Here is a 17,668-nt window from a genome sequence, read left to right on the forward strand (position 1 = left end):
TTGTAAGAGTCACATACTCTAAACCAGTCTGAGGTGAGATACTAAAAGCTTGAAATATTGAAAACTTTATAAGATGAGAGACCTTTTTAGTTTAGTGTATTTTCATACATAATTTGAAATCACTTGTTTCAGCAATTCAAGTGTCCAATATTTAACCCAACTTGCGGAGAATATTGGATATTTGTCAACGAGCACCTTCTGAGAGTTCATTGACATAAAATTCTCGTTTGTAAGATGGTCTGTAAAATGTGTGACCCATTCCTTAGCGAAAGTTACCGGTTTTAACATAGACTGTCAGGAGTGACTTACTACTTCTCCTCAATTTTTTTTGGATGTTATACATGTAGATTTTCTTGAATAAAATTCACTTTTTTAGTTAAAAAAAAAAGTGTCCAGTATTTTAACCAATTTGTGTTGGTTTTCAATCAATTCTTTTATTCATGAAAAATATATTAAAACTATTTAAAATAAATAGCTATTGGAAAAAAAAAAATAATTAAATGAGCCTTAAGTTATCTATTGCTGAATTGTTTTTTACATTATGTATTTTATAAAATAAATACTTTTGTGAAAATTAGATGTATTTTCTCCTTTGTTTATGGGATGTTTGGCTCAGAAACAAAAGAATAATTAAAGGAGTTTATTTCAAAAAAAAGATGATATATCTTTTGTTATTTCTAAACAAAGAAAAAAGAATAAGCTTTTTTCGATCTTTTAGTATTCTCCAACCACATTTTTTAACAAATTTTAAAGAGATTTTAATTTTTTTTAAAAGCAAATAATTAGTGTGATTGTGTGTATTGGGGAAAACAAAAATAATAAATTTCAAAAATAATTTGAGAAATATCAAAGGTATACTATAGAAATAGGTAAACTGTGAATATTCTCTATAAAAATAAATTTTGCTTTTATCCTTTTACAAAATATTGCTATATATATATATTTTTGAAGATCAAATATTAATTATTTAATAATAGTCTAGACTACAGTTGATTTTTTAAAAATTAATTACGGACCAGTCACAATTTTTAGTTAATTTTTAAATTGATTTTTAACTTTATAAATATATACATAAATAAGATTTTAAAGATTATATTAGTAATTATCTACTGTTGGATGCATATAAATTAGCAAAGTTTGATGGCATATCTATTTTTAATGAAAAATAGATATGCCATCAATATATTTAAGCTTTTTTTTTTTACAAAAATAATAATAATAGTAATAGTAATAATAATAATTATAATAATAATAGACTCTTGGAAAACACCACTCTTTTTCTATAAATGGTTCAATTGATGAGTCTAAATCATCTCGCCAAAGTTTGAGAAACACTAATATAAATATAAAATTATAGACCTAGTCTTACTATTTAATCTTTGCCTTTCAAATTATCTCCATAGAACCCCTTATTAGTTATTAGTATGTTATTGCAACATTAATTTTTTTTAAAAAAATAAAAAATAAAATAAGAACTTGTAACAAGATAAGAATAAAGTGAAAGAAATTGCATTAACTTAATTATCGGCATTAACTCCTGAAGTATTAATACTCAAAAGCCATTTTACCTTTCTAATTATAAAAATACCCAGTTTATACTACATTGGTAAATAAATAAATATTTTATCTATATTGAAAAATAATTTATTTTTAAGTAAAAAATATCTACAAAAATCCATTCCAAAAGCCAAAAATGCATTGATAGTAAAAAAACTAATCTAAGTTTTTTATTTCATGTAATTTCTTCAAAATCGTGAAATAAGTGGCCATCCTCAAAAATATACCATAGGTTTTTTTGTATTTATCCTTTTACTTATATAAATTTTTAAAATATATTTAAAAATATAAATACGGGAATAACTTTTTTTTTTATATTATAAATGACAAATAAAAATAATTAATGATCTCTTGATTAATCCCTATCTAAAGCGTTCATCCTAATAAAAAGATAAATTCTAAATCTATGACATACGCTACGAATGTATAAATATGTTAAGAGATTAACTCTATTCTACATAAATATTTTTTATACATAATAATAATAATAATAATAATAATAATAATAATAATAGCAATAAATTATTAAACATTAATTTTACCAAATTAAACATTACTAGACCCTTTCACTAATTTACCACCATTTTCAGTTGACCTCCTCTCACCGTTGATGGTGATATGGTACTGATCTCGAGGCAATGCCATCTCTCAAAAACCCCAAAATACCCTTGATAGGGAACTATATAATAATCTCTTCATCAACTACTCACCACCAACTCTCTCACTCTCTTTATCGATTCCTTACTTTCAAATGTTCGAACATTTTCGTTGAGTTTTTCATCGATAAAGATCCAATTCATCCTCAAAAGAAGCGATTTTCTTCGAAATTTTGTTCAATTTGAGGTGGAATTCATATTTCGATCGAGTGTTTGCCAGAATGCGATGATAATTCGAAGGATTTCTTTTGATTTCTCCAAGAAAAGCGCGGATTTTTAAACCCTAGATCCATGCTTCTTTAATTTTAATGGGAAGTGTAGACGAAGAGAAGGAGCGATCTTGATGGTTTCGTCGGCGGCGTGGAGCTTCAGCCGGAGCTCGTCGGCGCGATTATCCACCAGAACCACGAGTTTCAACAGTCATCGCAAATGGTTTCCCTCTGCCGCTGCTTCCTCGCTAAGCTTGATCGCCATCGTCTTCTTGTTCTCCTCCCTTGTCTGCGCCTTCTACTTGTTCACTGTCTGGCGGATCCCAGCTCCCGACCCTGAGTTCTTCTCCGGCGCCGGGCAGTATTGTGACGTCTTCGCTGGGAGTTGGATCCTGGACGATGCCTACCCGATTTACAACAGCTCCGAGTGCCCCTTCGCTGAGCGTGGTTTCAATTGCCTCGGTAATGGCCGGAATGACACCGGTTACTTGCGGTGGCGTTGGAAGCCTAGCAGTTGTGACATCCCGAGATTCGATGCTCGGGAGGCTTTGCGGAGATTGAGGGGCAAAAGGATTGTTTTTGTTGGGGATTCGATGAGCAGGACGCAGTGGGAGTCATTTATTTGCATGCTGATGACTGGAGTGGATGATAAACAGAGTGTGTATGAGGTGAATGGGAATCAGATCTCGAAGACGATAGGGTTCTTAGGAGTGAAGTTTGGGGGCTTTAATTTGAGTGTGGAGTTCTTCCGGTCTGTGTTTCTTGTGCAGCAGGGATTGCCGCCAAAGCAGGGACCTAGGAGAGTTCGGTCCACGCTGAAGTTAGACACGCTGGATGTGATGAACAAGAGATGGATGAATTCAGATGTTCTTGTATTCAATACCGGGCATTGGTGGACGGCTACTAAACTGTTTGAAATGTGAGTTTCTCTTTATCTGGTTATGTTTAGGTGATCCGTGGCCTTATTGGTTGACAATTTGTGCTCATTGAATTGTTATGCATTTTATGGTGAGCTGTGTCTGCTTGTTCTACTTAGCTGGTTCTTTTCATGAAATTGATTTTTCTATTGGTTGAATCTCTTACATTTTAACTTCTATATGGCTTTTTCATGCGTTAGCTTAGAATCTTGTGATACATATTTGCTTCTTCTTGTGATGTATCTCATTTTGATTAATGATGATGTAAATGAAGCTGTGAGTTTTCATCTTGCAATTAGAATTCATGCTTTAGAATGATGCTATAACTCTTCCTGATGGTTATTCCTGGTTGGAGTAAGAAGAGACCAGTATAGGCGGTTTCATTATCCTTCTTTAACTTGAATACAAAAAGTTGAAAGCACTTCTGACCTGAACTAACAATGTGATCTTGAGGTCTTGTGTATATTTAGTATGATTGCCTGATGTACCAAGATGACGCCATGTTGTGATCAAGAGTTATTTACCCATTCTGAGATTCTTTATATTGTGCTAATAGCAATTCTAAAACATTTTATATCAGTGGATGCTATTTTCAGTTTGGCGGATTGTTGAAGCTTGGATTACCTGTCACTGCTGCCTTCAAGATGGCGCTTGAAACTTGGGCTTCCTGGGTTGAGACATCAGTCAACACAAATAGAACGCATGTATTTTTGCGGACTTTTGAGCCCTCTCATTGGAGGTATGCTGTTCATGTTTCCAAGCAGATGAGTTTAAGGACCACATTTTTGGTATTATTGTGCCCTTGAACCAGATGAATTAGATGGCATATTTTCTCTCATATCACACAATAGTGATTTGATATAAGATCTTAACTTTAACTTCGGTTAGCTTTTGGCTTTTGCTTGTGTGTGAATATCATCAGCAACAACTGGCATGTTGGATGAAATCTCCTAGTTCATAGGAACCAAAATTTCCCCACCAATTTTTGTTCCTCTTTTCCGGCTTTGAATTGTCATAATATAATATTCATATAGCAGGATCGAGGCTGCCAAACAAACTATATTTTGCATTAATATTGAATTTGTAAACCTTTTCAATAATTAAGCTATCAAACAGTAGTCTGATCTCTCCTTCATGTTATTATGTTATCTATGTAGTTTTCCACAGCAAATGAATTTTAAATTCAAGATCATGTACAATGATATAATTTTTGGTCCTTCTGGACATGTTTGATGTGCTCTAAATATCAAAGATTAAACGTCCGAACAATGCAAATTGCTGCTTGTTTCATGTCCTGCGTGTTAGCTCCTTGCTATATCATGCTTTATTCATACACAGGTGACAAAACCTGAAAGCAACATTATTTTCTGCCAGTGATTCAAAACAAAAGGTCTGTGAAGTGACAGATCAACCCGCTTCTGAAGCGATAGGTGATGATCGGAGCGAATTTGGGGACATCATAAGAGAAGTAGTTGGGAAAATGAGAGCTTCTGTGACAGTTCTTAACGTGACATTGATGGGAAAATTTCGTAGTGATGCTCATGTTGGCACTTGGGGCTACCCGTCATCCATCCTCGATTGCAGCCATTGGTGTCTTCCTGGAGTTCCTGATGCTTGGAATGAGCTTCTATTGTCTTCTCTATTTACAAATGGTATAATTTTCCTTCTGGCAACACATCGCTATAGAAGCCATACCATTCTATTTAGTAGGCTTGATCACAGCCATATCATTTTTCCTGTTTTGAACTCTTCTTGTTGTCAATCATGAAGATAGCTAGATCCTATATAGCATATTCTGGTTTTTTATTCTTTTAGTGCATATGATTCATGCATTAGGGCTCACTGTGTGCAGTAGGGAAACAGGCCCCTTCATTTTCTGTGTAAATTTAATGATTACTTGTCACTAAAGCAGGAACCCTAGTACTTGTGGCACATTCTTAAGTTTTCACCTATAGTAACTCTTTTGTTAATGATATTTCTACCAAAAATTTGACATTGATTATTGATGCATACTCTAGGCTGTTTGTTTTTCACCCATGAACTAGCAAAAACTTTGTTTATCAGAAAAACAAATTTAAGGCTGAGTCAGGCCTTAATTTATGATAAGCTGCAGATTCGATGATGAGTTTTTTTTTCCTGTTGCACTGAAACTTTTGTCATTGTTGGTTTTCTTTGTTTTTTTACTAATCTATGGGTGGTTAAACATGGCAGCCGCATAATATTGAATAGCAGTGTGCTTTTTATTTTGTTACCATTCATCTCTGTTATTTATTTATTTATATATTTATTCTCTTTGCAGACTGGAGAAAGTTTGGGAAATAATCACTGGAATTGACAAACATCATTTGTTCTGTCATAACTTTCTGGTTTTCATCCAACAGATGTAGAGGACAGAGCTTGGTTTTATATCTCTGAGATGCAGTCATCTACTGAGATTTTCCTTTTTTTTTAATTCTTTTTGTAAAATGACAAGTACTGTTATCAATTAAATTGTATGTATTGACTTTTATCTAGTAAAACCCAATTCAATTCTTTGAACAGTACTATGCTATAGGGTGTTCTGTGGCATCCACAAATGATGTATCCATCTCTGCTGTAATCCAATATTTGTTATTTCTGAAGTATTACATTATATATATATATATATATATGACAGTTTGACATTTAACATTTTGCAGGTTCAAATTTTCTTTCTTTCTTACAGATGGCTTCAGATTGTCAAATTTTGTCAAAACACAGAGTTGATCCTGTGTGGAGCTCAGTTGCACAAAGTTTCCGTCTTTCACCGCCGGTAAGTTGCTCATGCCATAACATTTTGAATTAATTCTCATAAAAAGTATTTGCATTGGTCATAAATCACATTCCTCTGTACATTGTTTTCTTCAAAACTAAGGAAAAAGTTTACCACACACTAGATGATCATAAGTCCTATAAAATAACTGTATCTGTGACTCTTTGATTTGCTCAAACTTGTAACCTTATTTTACTTGCTCAGATGTTCAGGCATTCATTTGCTTACAGCAACAACATCTCTGTTTTATGATGATAATGATAATGATCTTGTACAAAAAAAAAAATTGCAGGGTTGTGTGTATCCCAAAAATGGAGCAACAAATTGTTCATGATGGAATGTTTATGTTGACGAGGCCATGCACGTGGGATTGCAAGTTGAGTTTTGACAACCTATTTTTATATTAGGATCTGACTGACACATTGCCACATAGCTTTCTTGCTTTTCAGCAGACATGAGTCTGATGCAAAAGAGACTGCAGTGTTTTTTTTTTGCAGATAGATCAACTTGATTCATTATTTGCATGATTGGCCTCTCTGTCCCCACAGTTACAACTCTGTTCACACAATTATTATTATTGTTTTTTTTTTGGACATTTATTTATTTTATTTATTTTATTTATTTATTGTTGTCTGTTGAATTTAATATAAAATAATATTTACTATAGAGCTGTTATCATTTGCTAATTTTGAATTAAGATCTATTGTTCTTGTATTTAGGATATGTTTGGATACTTAATTTATATTTGGTTTTTCTTTCTGTAATGTTTTTTTCTTCTTTTGAAGTAGATAGATAATTTAATTTAGATATAAAACAATCATCATGAACAATATATATATAGATATTAGACTTTGATCTCTGGTTTTCTATATATATACCATTTAAGATTTATTTTTTTAATTCAAACCCAAAGCTAAAACAATTCCAATATAAACAGGAATAACTCTTAATCTAGGAACCAAGAATAAACAATCAACATTGAATAAAAAAACATACATTTCACCTTCTTCTTCTTCTTCTTCTTCTCCCAAAGTAAACACTACTCAACATAGAAAAATTCTGAAAGAAACAATATGCATTAAAAAAAAAACATATATAAATTTCATCTTCCAACACTCCAAGAACCCTAGCTAGCATGATTCTTCTCACACCACAATCAACCAAAATATCACAAAGATCAACAAAAACAAAAGAAAAATAGAACAAACACAAACACAAACTTCATTCACAACATACTCTTTTTATACACACAAACACACTCAACTCTTTACCTCAACTAACTTAACAAGAAACACTACTTCAAATTTCAGTGATAATAATTTGTAGTATTAGTAGTAGTAGTACTAGTAGTAGTAGTACTAGTGGTAAACCCAAACCCTGATCCAGCAGCAGCAGTTGGTGCTCCAATGGCAGAAGATGAAGAAGATGGAGATGATGAAGAAGCTGCATGGCCATGACCATGACCACCCCATTCCATATCTTCAACTCCAACAAACACTGCAGCAGTTTCCTGCAATGGAACACCAGCCTGCAACTCCTGCACCTGCCTTTTCAAGAACTTCACATACCTCACAGCCTCATCCAACATTGAAGCAGTGTCCATCTTTGTTCCACCAGGGACCATCCTCTGAAGTATTCTAATCCTTTCACTGATCCTTTCTCTCCTGTGTCTCGCCGCCACGCTCTGCGGTTCATCGCTTATTCTCACGTTCCTTCTCTTCGGCTTTTTTATCGTCGCCGGATCGATATCCACCGGCTGCATGGCTGCTATTTTATACATCATCTCCTTCATTGCTCCCAATCTGCATTCCTCCTCCTCCTCCTCCTCTCCTTCATCTTCATACCCTTCCATTAGCTCATTCATATACTCTAATGGTGTACTACTTGTTTTCTCTAAGTTCATGTTACTAGTGTTGTTGCTATTCTTGTTCTTGTTCTTGTTGTTATGATGTATATATATATATATATGATATATTTATTTATATATATATATAAGATAAGGTATGGAGGGAAATGAACAAATTGTACAGCTGTGCTCCTCGTGAAGTATTGCAGGCTTTTACACATCCCTAGATCTCTATCCATGTTTTTCTTTTCTTTTTTATGGGGTATGAATGCAAGGTGGTTTGGTTTCTTGATGTTTGGTCATTCAACACTGATTGTTATCTTATCAACAACGTATTCTAGTGTTATATCAAATTAAAAATTAACATTGTGTTGGAATCCAGGAAACAAAATCTATTTCTTTCAATCATGCAGTAACAATTTCAAATTTAAGGCTATGCAGTTACTGAGCTGTGCTTGACCAATTCAGTAGCATCCTCTTATAGTCACAGAAATTCTCAAAACAAACATCAAGTCTTGGATCATTGATCTTAAGTTTCCAATGTCCATCACTATAGTTTGCCTTCTGAGCTTCTCTTCTATGCCATTCTAATCCTGCCTTCTGCTTTGTTCTCAGCAAACAAAATTTCTGCAACTTTTTAGGCATCTTACACTACACAAAAAAAGTGTTTTTGAGGCGGTTTTTAAAGCTCTATAGAGGCGGTTATACCCGCCTCATAGATATAGTGTTGGTTTTTACCCGCCTCAAACCGCTCAGTATCGATCGGCTCTACATTTTTAGAGTCGGTTTCAGTATCAACCGATTGGGGTAAGTTTCATCTCATCAAGCGGTTTTTTTAATAACAAAGTAGAGCGGTTATAACCGCCTCTATAGCTACTAAGTTTCATTATCTTTCAATAGTTTTAGAGGTGGTTATAACCGCCTCTATAGCTACTAAGTTTTGATTGCCTTCTAATAGTTTTACATGTGGTTATAATCTATACAAATTATAAGTGGTAGAGGTGGTTATAACCGCCTCCATAGCTATTAAGCCTCAATAGTTTTAGAGGCGGTTATAACCGCCTCTATAGCTAATAATTTCTTACATGTTCATATTTTTAGAGGTGGTTATAACCACCTCTAAATTTATTTATTAATTGAATTTAATTAAATTTTAATTTATTTTCCTACTAATAATAAATAAATTTGTTTAACCTGTAAATCAAAAACATAAATCTTTCAATACATTCAAACATATGCTAAATTCAATTTCATCAACTTTTATTGACAAGTTATGAGCTAAAGTGCAATATATTTTGATTAATAACAAAATGTAAAGAGTTTACACTATTCATGTACTTTCATTACAAAATATATTTTGGGTTAATTACACAAAGTAAAAAACTTCATATCCTCTTCATCTTCAACCCACTTGATCTTAACTATGAATTCTCTAAAATCTGCAAAAACATATAAATGAAGCAAGTTAGAGACCATGAATGCATGATTAACTAGGAGTATTCATGCAAGAGAGATAAGTAACATGGAGTTGCAATATATAAGAACAAAACAGGACACCAGCCTTGCCATTATAAAAACATAAATAAAAAACAGAGACTACATTTCAGCTGAAGCCTAAGCCAACATCAACAGATCATAGCCTCCTATTCTTTTTCTTTATGGTCGCACATACTTGTAACTTGTGATAAGGAAATGCATCATCAGGAACAAAGAGAAAAGTTTTGGGATAAACACCCTTCCATTCACAAGTCATTGATCCAGATGATGTCAACTCAATATAACTTGGATGGTTGTAAACTGAAAGTTTATATGTAAACTCATAATCTTCAGCTGCTAGACAAATGCCAATAACTGGGAGTGCAATCCCTTCAGCTAAATATCTATTAATTAGGAGGAACAGACGATTATCAGGAGAGATAAGAATGTCAAATTCTTGATCAGTAACACGTACATCAAAGCAGGATTCATAGCTGAATAATTGAACTGCAGTTTTTTATGGTTGTTTGCAACATGCTGAGAAAGACTTGTCATGCAACCTTTAAATGAACAAAGAGGGCAAAAGCATTGTGCATAAATGCATGACTTCTGGTGGGATGCTCTGTCTAAGTAGGTCACAGTTGCATCACATCCAGCATTTGAGCAACTTATTTCCATTGATTCAATGATTCTTTCTAATGTCAAACAGCAAATAAGACCATTGATTTGAGAACATGATGGACATTTGCCATAAAGATTGACACATCATTTAGAGCATATCACATGACCATGACACTGGGTGAAAAAAATATGTGAAAAAAATAATCCGTTAGGTGACAAGAAATATATGGTGCAAAAAGTAGAAATAATTATAAAACCTTTAACATCATAGTATAGTTAACATGCATTTTGATGTTGAACTTTAAAAGTGTTTTCCTTTATTGATTAGGAAATGCTCATCATCACAAATACTCAAAAATAAATTTCCTAAGAATGGTGAGATGATTCCAGAATGGGCAAATGATTAGGTCTAATTCGGAAGTTTCACGAGTTTGAAACACACAAACAGCTACCTAATACTGTTAAATTAATCAACTTCAGTGTAACTTCTAGTTTGAAAATTGATCCAATATGAAATGTGATGTTAATAAAATATCACAGAATGGTTAAACTACTATTACTGTCAACATCTGATTGGAAAAAAAAAAATGCAAACTTATGATGAAAGCAAAGATAATTTATTGATTACTCCAAAGACCATAATGCACCAAGATTACCACAAAGGCTCAAAGTTCAACACACACACCACTCACAAAAAAGGAAAAGAAAATCAGATTTAATCACATAAGATATGATATAATAAGAAAAAAATGAGACAAAACAGGTTTTAGCTGTTCAAATAAACAGGACAAGCAACCTGTTGTCTACTTTCATCATATACAATTAGTGATCTTGCTCATGTTTATAACAACATTGAGTCAATCCATCAATATAAAAGGATAGATATCTTAAGTGGTTGGCTTAGTGCTGCGTACAGCATTCATCGTTGTAGAGAAGAACATTGGGCAATAGGAAAAATATGTTGGTTGAGAGGCTGAAAACCACTCAAGAATAAAATTACTAGCAAAAGAAAAAAAAAATCACTGAACAAAAAATTTGTATAGAAAAATATATGAACAAAATCCAGAACAAGGACAAGGTTCATATCCTTCCATCAGATGCATCAAGGCACATCAACTAGTTAAGTAAGACACTTATAACTCAAACTTTCTCAGTAAAAATAAAAGAAAAATAAAAAATCTAATCTGCCTAAGTTCTCTCAAAAGCAACTATAATTAATTGCTTCCAAGTACAACCACTCATTTGAAAATGGCTTGTGCAAACTCACACAAAATTTTCAAATAAGAAAAGAAGGCCTTTGTTCCCAGGACCCATTAGGAAAATATATACACCATATAATCACAGAATATAAATGACAGATTCTGACAGGAATATTGCTGATCCAAGTTTCATATTTGAGCTATATAGCAGATTGTCTGAAACAGAGGAAGGAACTAACCTGGAGGTGAATGTTAGCTAATGTCAGTGATGAAACAGGAATTAAGCTTCAAGTTGATCTCTTCTGGTCTGTGTTGTCTATGTGAGAGACCTGCAAATTTGGAGATCTTATAAGAACTTTTGAAGATAATTGACCACTTCAAAATGTTAACATAAATCAGAAATCAAACTTGCCTCACTATTTCTCATAAATCAGAAACACCTATGTCAGGCTAATCTCAACCAACAAATCGAACATCCTCGTCTTCACCTCCTGCACCAAATCAAATCACAATTACCACCATTTTCCACACAAAAAGAACAAAATCGAAGCAAAAACCCACCTCAGCCAGCATAAATGCATCATCAACACCATATCCAGACTCCAAAGAACCATATGCCTTCATAGAAACATATCTCCGCGCAACAATCTCACCACCACCACCACCAACTGATTAAAATTAATAATCAGAAAACTTACTCAGCGGGAGGGAAGAAGCCGATCAGGGAAAAACCAAGGAGTGAGAACCTGCATCAAAGTATAACCCAAGACAATCAGTGGATGGCGAATTGAGAGAAGAGTAAGAATAAGGGGAAGGAGAAGAGAGAAGAAACCTCCTCAGCGGAGCAACGAGTGGAGAAGTGGGTGATGGGCCTCGATGGTCGCTGAAGCCACTGGGCCTCGCTCTCTTGAGAGAGACAATGTTGATAATTAGGGCAAGGCGACGGCAAGAGCAGTGGTAGGAGTCGCGCTTGTCGGGAGTTAGGGCGCACGAGAGAGAGAAAGAGAGAGTGAGTGAGAGAGGTTTTTTAATTATTTTTAAAATAAAATTAATGCAGAGGGGGTTTGAGTAAACCGGTTCTAAAAACATGGAGAAAAAATATCATGTTTCATTATAGAGGGGATTTTTTTAAACCCCCTCTATTTCACTGCCTCTAAAACCCAAAAGTGATGTAGTGTTATCATGCACTTTCCACCATCTCGAATGCGCGATATCGCTTGCAAACTCTTGCATTATATCGATATTCCAGTTACAATCATAATCTCTGAAGCACAACCATGGTTTCAATCCAAGATAATGCAGTACATAGAGTGCTGGTGGCTCAGCTCCAAACAATCTAGTCTTCTTCTGTTTCACAATCTCTTTATCTCCAATCCAGAAATGCTTCAAAAAATTCATCTTTTTCGGGTATTCGATGCCACCATGTAAATATCTCATTCAAATATCCTTGATCTCCTCCATTGTATGATTTAATCTCATTGATATGCTCCATCAAAAGATCAAATGTGCAGTTGCATGGCTCAACCACCATCACCCCTGAATTGAACAGAGTTGCATTGTTTCCGGTTGCAGTAATCTCCGGCATCTCGAACAACACATCAATGTTTCTCAGTATCAAAAGATCGGCATCGATGAATATGACCTTATCATAGTCTGTCAGCTGCCACAATCTGAACTTGCTGTAATTCCATTCATTGTAAGCATTTTGCTCTGCTTTCGGGTTTCGTATTCTTTTTATTGTCCTTACTTTCCATCCTGCTTCCTCTAGTCCATTCCTGTGATAATCACTGATTGATTCATCAACTAGAATTACTAGATCTCTTGTTGATCCTGCCAATTTAATACTTTGAGCTGCAGCTATTGCACCACATACATACACATGAGCAGAATGCAGTATTGTAACATATGCTTCTCGACGTTGCCAAATTCCTGTGTTTAATCGATCTGCACATCGAGAAGAATATTTTTATTGCCTTCTTTGTTTATTCACAAGATGAATGAATGAATTGAACTTACCTTGTGTGTTGATTAATGGTGATGCAAGTTCACATGAGCCAATTGGGAGCTTGAGTTTTTCTGAAAGATATTTCAGATCAGTAATATTGTACAACCAACCATTTCCTTCTCTAGCGATTAGATTCTTGCAAGGGAATAGATTTGGAATTGGAAAGCAATTGGTGATAAACAGGACATGAACCGGTTTTTTGCCGATATCCATCGATGCTGCAGTTAGTTTTGCTGCTGTAAGTTGCAAATGCAACCTTGCAACATCTCTTGACCAGCTGCCTGATTTGTTGCAAGGAAGTTTAACAGCAATGAGATCGAATTCTAAATTCTTCGGCAATTCAGGGTCTGGAAATTTCGGACAAGACGGCACTTGAGTTTCTTCTTCTTCATCAATCCATTCGGGATAAAGAATATCCCAAGTGATATTACTATTTACATACTCTACAAGTATCACATTTGATACTGAATTTGGCAACAGATTTTGCCAATAATTCACTTCACTTGCATTGAAATTCAGCAATCCCAACATTCATTACTTTTCTTTCTGTCAGTGATTTTTCCAACAACTTTCAGTGTCTGTGTCCAGTTAACAATCAATGGCGATGCGTATCGTGAATCCTCTGATACTATATTTTTGTTCCATTTCCATCTGTATCAGTAATTCATGTATCATGCATTGCAGTAAAAAAATTTTCTTGAATTGAATCGAATTCCGCAAGAAATAATTACCGGGAACTAGAATGCAGAGCATGATCAGTATGATACAAAGTTGGAGAAGAGAAAAAAGTGAGAATTGTGCCGAATATAATGATCGAAAGAACGATCTTCAAAGATCGAAACTTGCAGTTTGAACTTCTTTCTTGATGATGAACACCAAAGAAATCATCAAATTCTTTCAAGAACTTGCTCTTTTGTTGTTTCCTTCTGCTCAAATCATCACTGAATTGAACCAATTAATATAAGTACAGAAAACAAAACTCACACACACACACATTCAAGAATCATATGATATTGATTTCAAAAGAAACAAAGAATTAAAAGAAACTCACAGAGTCCCAGAAGTTCTATAACATTGAGACACCCCCATAACAATTCCTTCTGACAAAGCCACAGCATCAACACAAGAATTCATTGATATATAAATCAATGAAAAATGAATTGAAAAAAGAAAGCATGTAAAGAAAGAACTAAATCTGTGACAATGAAATATGGTATGTAATATGTATGAAGGAGGGATTTAATTGGTTTGGAGTTAAAAAAGAAACTATATTTTGTGCAATAACTGGTTAGATTCAGTGAATATAAGTTATATAACCATTGATATGAATTCAATATTGAAATTAAGTATTAGTGATTTAAAAAAAATGATACTGATTATATAATTTGGATGAATGAGAGGGTGGTTAACAAAGAGATGTGATGTGGTGGGGTGTCAAGATCTCAATTGAAAGAAGAGAATAGAAAAATGAGTGGAAGTTTAGGATGAGTTGGGTTAAAGTTGTTGGAAGAGTGAAGAAGAAGATGATTTGATTTGATTGATTGATTGATTAATTAATTACTATATAGAGTTGTTGAGATTATTATATTGTTTATACTACTTAGGAAGCATTGAAATTGTTGGGGGGATGATATGGCAGGGAAACACATGTTTGATGATGATAAATTATGTGCAAAAATAATCAAAGTCTTTGTTTTGGAAAATTGTGACCAATTCAAATGAATTGGTAGGAATTTTAGAATGTGTACTATCTGTATTTGGAATTCTTAGTTGGCAACATACAGAATATATTTTTTCTTAAGAGGGAGGAATAGCTCTGGAAATTTTTAATACAATTTGCAAATTTTTATAATTTTAAGGAAAAAATATTATGTCTGAAAAAATACCATTTTATCCCTTTTCAATTTTAATTATAAAAATGTCTACAGCAAGAAGGCAAAATAGGAATTTTATAAAACTATAATTAAATTATAATATATTACATTAAAAAAGGGTAGATTATGAAAAAAGGAAAAGGAATTATATAGGTACTTGGGAAGTTGGAAATCTTGAAAAGGATCCCTTTCTATAATTTTCAATTGTGTGAGTAACTTTATTTTTTTTAAAAAAATTATAAAAAAAAGTTAAGGGGAGCAATCACAAAGTACAACTTTGGCAAGTTTGTTCACCCACCAAGGCACAAAGAAAGGGCATGTTAAGACACAGTGAGAGAGATAGGGACCATTAATATATTGTATTATAATATCATATATATATATATATATATATAAATTCTACCAAATAATATGTGGGCCTATTATATAATTATATATCATATACTACGGCCCAGTTCAGACCGAGCTCAATCTATAATTACTAAAATTCAAATTTATTCAAGCCCCAGCCCGGCCCGAAAATATAGACTTTAACTTTTACCAAAACCCATCCAAATTTGAAAATTTTTAACCAAAGCCTTCCCAAGCCCGCCCAAATAGATTTTTCATTGAATAATAAATAAGTTATAAAAAATTAACAATAATATTAATCTATGAATATGATCAAATATTATTCTACAAAACACTTTAAAATTAAAAACCAAACACACATCTTTATTCAATCAAAACAACTGAAATTTAAATCATTATAATCAAATGGCAGTCAACAATAAAATATATATTATATAAGTATAAATAAAACTAATTAATAAATAATCAATGAAAATTCAAATAATTATATATATAAGTATATACAAAACTAATTACTAATATATATTTTATAATTCGGGTCGGGTCAGGCTTCTGACAATAAAAAACAAATCTGGGTCTAGATAGAAGAGCAACTTTTAGTGGCAACTGGCAAGATGAAAACTACTTATTAATTTAAATTTAATTCATATTAAAATTAATTTTAGTGATAATTTAAAATTAAGTTGATTTAAATAATTATAATGTTTATAACATTTATATATAGACTGTATTAGAGTCTCCGAGTTAACATTCTTGTGAATACCCATGCTCCTTCAATGGAAAGAACATGATAGATTGGAAGAGCGGTTCGGTTTCTTCAAATGCTAACTTTCAATTTTTCAAGAGTAGATTTCAGTTTTTTCATTGTCCAATTTAATCCATTATGGGTTCGGATAATTGATCCCTCTTCCATAATTAATTAATTAATTATTTATTTATTTATTTATTTAATTCAACATATTAATTTTTTGTTTTTTGACATTGAATACTTTATTTAGAGTAATCTTATTTCTACCGAAGAGAAATGCTCAAATTTCAGCCCACATAAAATGAGGGTACAGATCGGTTACTTATCTTCTGTGCATAGTCTTGATTTAAATTATTTATTTTGTTAATAAAAAAAACCCTTAGTAGCAAGACATGGCAGAGACTATCAATATTTAAAGCAAATGGAATCAAAAGAGGATGATTTTATATGTTAAAAATAAAAAATAAAATAAGCTATACAAGATAGTTGACATTTTTCTATTTTATATTTCTTATAATAGAAAGATAAGATAACTTTTTATAGAGATTGTAGACAATGAGTAAATAAAATAAAATTTTAAATTTAATCAAATCAAATAAGGAAACATAATAATTATTAATAATTATAAAAAATATGTATCCCATACTAGGGAGAGCTATAAATGCTTTAATACCAATGGTTAGGTTGTCAAAACTTCTATAAACTATATGATTTAATTTGAATCTAAATTTAAATTAATATTATTTTCAAGTTAATCCAAGTAGTATTCAAATTAATTTTTTATTTTCACTTGTCCAACTTTATCACAAGTAACTCAATATTCACAAGCATTAATCCATAAATTAATTTTTATAATTACACTAAAGAAATAAATTATACAAATCAAAACAATATGTGTCTTTACTTCTACTAGTAAAAATGTAATTAATATGATGGATGTGTAACGATGACAATGAACTTCCGTGAGAGAAAAACCAATACCTATTAAATTTTGGTTCATACATGAATTATTTAAATTCATTAAGTGGTGATTTTTTTTCCTTATAAACCCAATCAATCTATTTTTAATTTTCTCACAAAGATTAAAACACATTTTAAATTTTTTAAAAGATAAATGCTCACAAGTCACAATGACACTTTAAGACTCTAAAATGAATTCTAAAAAGACCAAAATACCCTCTTTCATCTCAAGGGTCAAAATAATTTCTTTTTCGTGTGAAAAATAAACTCTAAAAATATCATAGGTTAAACTCTAAAATAAAATTCTATAATAATGAAATATATATATATATATATATATATATATATTAGAATTGTTTCAAAATTCAAGTCAAACATTTTATGTCTAAATTAATCCAATTTAAATTTTTTAAGGCGATAAGTACATATTTTTATGGTATATGAGTTTGGGCTATGAT

General features: G+C 32.4%; 3 protein-coding genes and 1 long non-coding RNA gene across 4 annotated transcripts; 1 reads left to right on the forward strand and 3 right to left on the reverse strand.

Moving 5' to 3' along the window:
- Nucleotides 1-2,287: 2,287 nt before the first annotated feature.
- Nucleotides 2,288-5,883, forward strand: LOC120259149 (protein trichome berefringence-like 7). The gene is made up of 4 exons (XM_039266695.1): nt 2,288-3,341; nt 3,920-4,078; nt 4,714-4,991; nt 5,639-5,883. Exons 1-4 carry the CDS (start codon nt 2,557-2,559, stop codon nt 5,659-5,661), a joined length of 1,245 nt encoding a protein of 414 aa, XP_039122629.1. The 5' UTR covers nt 2,288-2,556; the 3' UTR covers nt 5,662-5,883.
- Nucleotides 5,884-7,335: 1,452 nt separating this feature from the next.
- Nucleotides 7,336-8,025, reverse strand: LOC120259152 (transcription factor HEC3-like). The gene has a single exon (XM_039266699.1). It carries the CDS (start codon nt 7,992-7,994, stop codon nt 7,437-7,439), a length of 558 nt encoding a protein of 185 aa, XP_039122633.1. The 5' UTR covers nt 7,995-8,025; the 3' UTR covers nt 7,336-7,436.
- A 386-nt stretch (nt 8,026-8,411) lies between these two features.
- On the reverse strand, nt 8,412-14,661 carry LOC120259151 (UDP-glucuronate:xylan alpha-glucuronosyltransferase 1-like). The gene is given in 7 exon segments (XM_039266698.1): nt 8,412-8,625; nt 12,453-12,679; nt 12,681-13,216; nt 13,289-13,805; nt 13,808-13,928; nt 14,009-14,218; nt 14,329-14,661. Coding segments are annotated over 7 exon segments (1,902 nt in total). The 5' UTR covers nt 14,412-14,661; the 3' UTR covers nt 8,412-8,417.
- Nucleotides 11,684-12,146, reverse strand: LOC120259153. Its single transcript, XR_005536075.1, has 3 exons — nt 12,105-12,146; nt 11,834-12,018; nt 11,684-11,763 (listed from the first exon to the last, which is right to left on the reverse strand). It is a non-coding gene; the product is annotated as an uncharacterized LOC120259153 (long non-coding RNA).
- Nucleotides 14,662-17,668: the final 3,007 nt, after the last annotated feature.

The sequence above is a fragment of the Dioscorea cayenensis genome, chromosome 4, assembly GCF_009730915.1.
Source record: "Dioscorea cayenensis subsp. rotundata cultivar TDr96_F1 chromosome 4, TDr96_F1_v2_PseudoChromosome.rev07_lg8_w22 25.fasta, whole genome shotgun sequence".
NCBI lineage: Eukaryota > Viridiplantae > Streptophyta > Magnoliopsida > Dioscoreales > Dioscoreaceae > Dioscorea > Dioscorea cayenensis.

What these genes read in the sequence shown, in the direction of transcription:
- LOC120259149 (XM_039266695.1), top strand. Translation starts at nt 2,557, where the DNA reads ATGGTTTCGTCGGCGGCGTGGAGCTTCAGCCGGAGCTCGTCGGCGCGA. An exon ending in GCTACTAAACTGTTTGAAAT is followed by an intron (nt 3,342 to 3,919) that starts GTGAGTTTCTCT and finishes ATTTTATATCAG; the next exon opens with TGGATGCTATTTTCAGTTTG. An exon ending in GTCTTCTCTATTTACAAATG is followed by an intron (nt 4,992 to 5,638) that starts GTATAATTTTCC and finishes TTCTCTTTGCAG; the next exon opens with ACTGGAGAAAGTTTGGGAAA.
- LOC120259152 (XM_039266699.1), bottom strand. Translation starts at nt 7,994, where the DNA reads ATGAATGAGCTAATGGAAGGGTATGAAGATGAAGGAGAGGAGGAGGAG.